General features: G+C 46.8%; 1 protein-coding gene across 1 annotated transcript; it reads right to left on the bottom strand.

Annotated features, from left to right (window-relative positions):
- Positions 1 to 504: 504 nt before the first annotated feature.
- On the bottom strand, positions 505 to 2,632 carry LOC119271333. The gene is made up of 3 exons (XM_037553200.1): positions 1,360 to 2,632; positions 761 to 967; positions 505 to 572 (listed from the first exon to the last, which is right to left on the bottom strand). Exons 1-3 carry the CDS (start codon positions 1,429 to 1,431, stop codon positions 537 to 539), a joined length of 315 nt encoding a protein of 104 aa, XP_037409097.1. The 5' UTR covers positions 1,432 to 2,632; the 3' UTR covers positions 505 to 536.
- Between the last annotated feature and the right edge of the window lie 950 nt (positions 2,633 to 3,582).

Below are 3,582 nucleotides of genomic sequence, written 5' to 3'. Positions count from 1 at the left end.
TCTAGTGTGAAAACTAAAAAAGATAAATTGAATCTCAAATTCTTTGTGTCTTGACATCAGGAAAGGAAACTAAGCAATGGTGAGGTCGAATATAAGAATTCAATATAGAAAGCATCATTGTTGTAAGTCCGTTTATTGTAACAATTAGGCTAATGCACAGGATCAATCAGCTAAATCTCGCAGTCGAGGACCTACTTGACCAGCTTTCCAGCAAGCGCCGCGTCTTGGATGCGCGGCTGGGCGAGGTAGTACTGTCACAGGTTGAGCGGTTAATTAGAATTTTATGAAACAATAAGAGATAGAACAGTATCTGTATAATTATTCAAGGAAACTCTGTTGAGCAGTTAATACAGACGACACATCAAACTACAATGCATCCGCAGTATATGACAACCAAAGACATTCGCATAATCTAGAAGACAGCTATGCTATCATATAGATGAAGAAGGGAAGAAAACAGAGGAAATCTGAACTCACATCATTATACTGTTTAGGCTTTGCTTTCTTGTCTCTACCACGTCCTTTTTTCAGCTCTTCTACAGGTTCACCTTCTTCCACTTCAACAACTTTCTCTGACAGATAACACCACCAATGTCAGCAACCAAGATGAAAATAAGCAAAACATTGTTCAGCACCAGTGAGAGACATAGCCAAGCTACATTCGTGACCTGATCAATCTTTTCAAGTTGAAATTCAAAATAGAGGTGTGTCTTTGTGAGCAGATCATCCAACTGTTGCCTTCAGATCAAAAGCCTCCTACCTTGCAGCTTCTCTTCCCGGCCTCCTCTTCTGCCTCTACCTTGCGCTGGGTTTGACACGAACATAGAGATGGGGAGAGAGGCATGAGGCGGAGCTGCATGGCCACCTTCGTGGGTCGGCCGCTTGGTGTGGGTGCCCGCCTCAGCCTACCCGCTTTTCCCCTACCGTCGATGATATTTCTCCCGACGACCGCGGCGAAACCATCGATCTGCCAAGACAAACATAAACTGATAATCTGAACTTTGTACCAATTACTCACTGGTAAACTCAACGTACCAGATGGCAATGGCATCCAGAAAAATCATTCGCCTTCATGCACGTGCAATGCAGTTCATAACTGTGATTTGACCCCCATCATATGCTCCAAGGCATAATATTACGTTTAGACTAAAAGGACATGCAACTTTGTTTTCATCAAGGAACTGAATGATGTCAATTCCAGACCGCACGTTTCTTCGGTTCAAGAACAACTAACACCAAGGGAGTTCAGCAAAGATTCTACATAACATTATCAAAAGATCAGTCCTAGTTTTTTCAAGCGGAACAAACACGAATATTTTAGGAAAAAGGTTCAGTAACAAAGAGAGATTGTATTTTTACCTTGGAAAACTGGGATCCTGTATGAGCATCAACTGCGTTGAAGGGATCATGGAACAAAATAGTTGTCAGCATACATCACAATGCTCGGGCTATCTGAATCCTTTGTTTCGGCCTGCCACTAAGAGTGCAGCCTCACTCTCCAATGATTTTGATCTCCAAGTATTTCTTTAGCGAATACCATTCAAGGACCCTGCCATACTCCTCACTCTCCATCTCCTTGCCGAGCAGTATGTTATCCTGAATTTTGCCGCTCTGTATCCATGCCTTGTGGCTGACATATGCCATTGTTCCGCAAGTCTTGGCCTCTCCTAATAGCTTTGGCACCATACCAAGAATTCAAGTGATCAAACTTGATTTTCCAGAGCCGACCGTCCCACAAAGTGCAACACGCATGCCTTGCCGAGCTTGAAAATTCAGATCCTTCAACGTTGGTATCTCAGGTGAGCCATCCCAGGAGAAGCACCCATTGCTGACCTCAGTTGCAACATTGGAGCTACCACCTGGTAGCCTATGTATATCATCCATCAACAACTCTTCAAGGCATAGGAAAACATCTGGATTATCCTGAGATGATAAAGCCAACATAAAGCAGATTGCCATTCTGCAATAATTAAAATCAAGACTCTATCCCAGAAAATTACCATGTTGCAAAGAAGAAGAAAATCTGCTGAAATTAAAGCGCCCCTGATCTAGATGGATGAGATGTTGGTGGAGGTACTGGTAGGCCAGCGACGAGTGAGCAGCCAGGCCGCTGTCCATGGCTTGCAGGTGGATTAGAGCGGGGCTGTAGCTGATGGCGCTGGCGATGTACAACCACGGTGCTGCACAGGCGAGGTGAGGGAGACACGGGGGGAGGCGCAGGCGATGGCGGCCGGGAGCTGCGAAGCCGGTCGTGGCCGTGACCGGAGCTAGGTTTAAGGAGAGGCCATGGATCGAGGCGAGCTCGAGGGGGCCGAGAGAGGAGGAGTAGAACGGAGATGAAAGAGGGGCAGGCGGGCTGGGGGAGATCACCGGCGTGCCCCTCGTCGGCGGCGGGCGGTCTCCGGCGGGAGGCGCTGAATCGGGCCGTCGGGCGCCGGCCGGCGCAGAGGGGATTTTTTTAGTCGGGGCAGAGGGGAAACTGGGGAAGGATCGCGGGCTGAAAACTAATAAATGCAGGGGTTTTCTGCAAAAATGAAGCATTTTCTCAGATTCACTTAAACAGGGACTGCGGGTTCAATTACCAAAAACTACAGGGACTTTTCTGCAAAAAGGACGACGACGTACGACCAGAAGCAATAGCCGGTTTATTAGTAGGTAAAGAGGTAAAGATATATAACCCCAAAGTTCCCCTCCCATATATATAGCCCAACCAACCGGTCCGCCCATTCAAGTGCAATGCAGCCGCAAAACCCTCGTCGAGTCGTCGCCCTGATCGATCGCTAAACTTCCTCCTCGGTCGCCGGCAGGCGGCACCGGCGGGACCAACGACAGCAACACTGTGAGCAACACCCTCTCCGTCCACCTACTTCTCTAACTTCATTTTAGATCATCGTACTCGCCATGGTTAAAATCTGCCCTGACCGATTCTGCTGTTCGGTCGATCGACGCCGTTGTTCAGTATCTCCGCCTAAGTCGTGATCCGCTAGGATCGCTATGCTTTGGGTGGTTTGTGGGAGGTAGCGGCCGGCTAGGCGTTGGCTTCGGGTGTGAGCTAGGTGGATCTACAGGGATGTTAATCTGTTAATGGTTGATGTCATCATAATTAATTCTGACTCATGTCTTGTAAGATAGGAACATAAAAGCATCTCTAGCCGATCTCCCAAAAATAGTAGAGTAAACCATTGAGTAAAACTTAGTGAAGTATTTTTACTTGTCTATTTTTTGTTCGTTTCTAGCCGATCCCCTAAATATAGCGGAGTAGAAGACAAATTCAAATATGATGAACACAAATTTGATCGAAGCAAACTTACTTAACCAAAATACGATAGATAGTAATAATATTTCACATTGCAATCAACCAAAACTTAGTCTACTAAATTAACTGAAACTAAAACTTACTAATGTAGTCGCTATCAGTATCATGCACGAGCGACATCCCGCCGTCCGGACATCCCACCGATCATGGGGTTAGGGCATGTGCCCTTGTTTGGGCAGTCGCGGAAGATTCTTTTAAATTCGGTCCTGAAGCCGTGGTCGTTGCCGCCTCCACTTCCGTGCCTCTGTTGCTGCCTTCACTTCCAC

This window comes from Triticum dicoccoides, chromosome 3A, assembly GCF_002162155.2.
Source record: "Triticum dicoccoides isolate Atlit2015 ecotype Zavitan chromosome 3A, WEW_v2.0, whole genome shotgun sequence".
Taxonomy (NCBI): domain Eukaryota; kingdom Viridiplantae; phylum Streptophyta; class Magnoliopsida; order Poales; family Poaceae; genus Triticum; species Triticum dicoccoides.
Note: the sequence above shows the minus strand (reverse complement) of the source record. Positions and strands in the feature narration are given on the sequence as shown.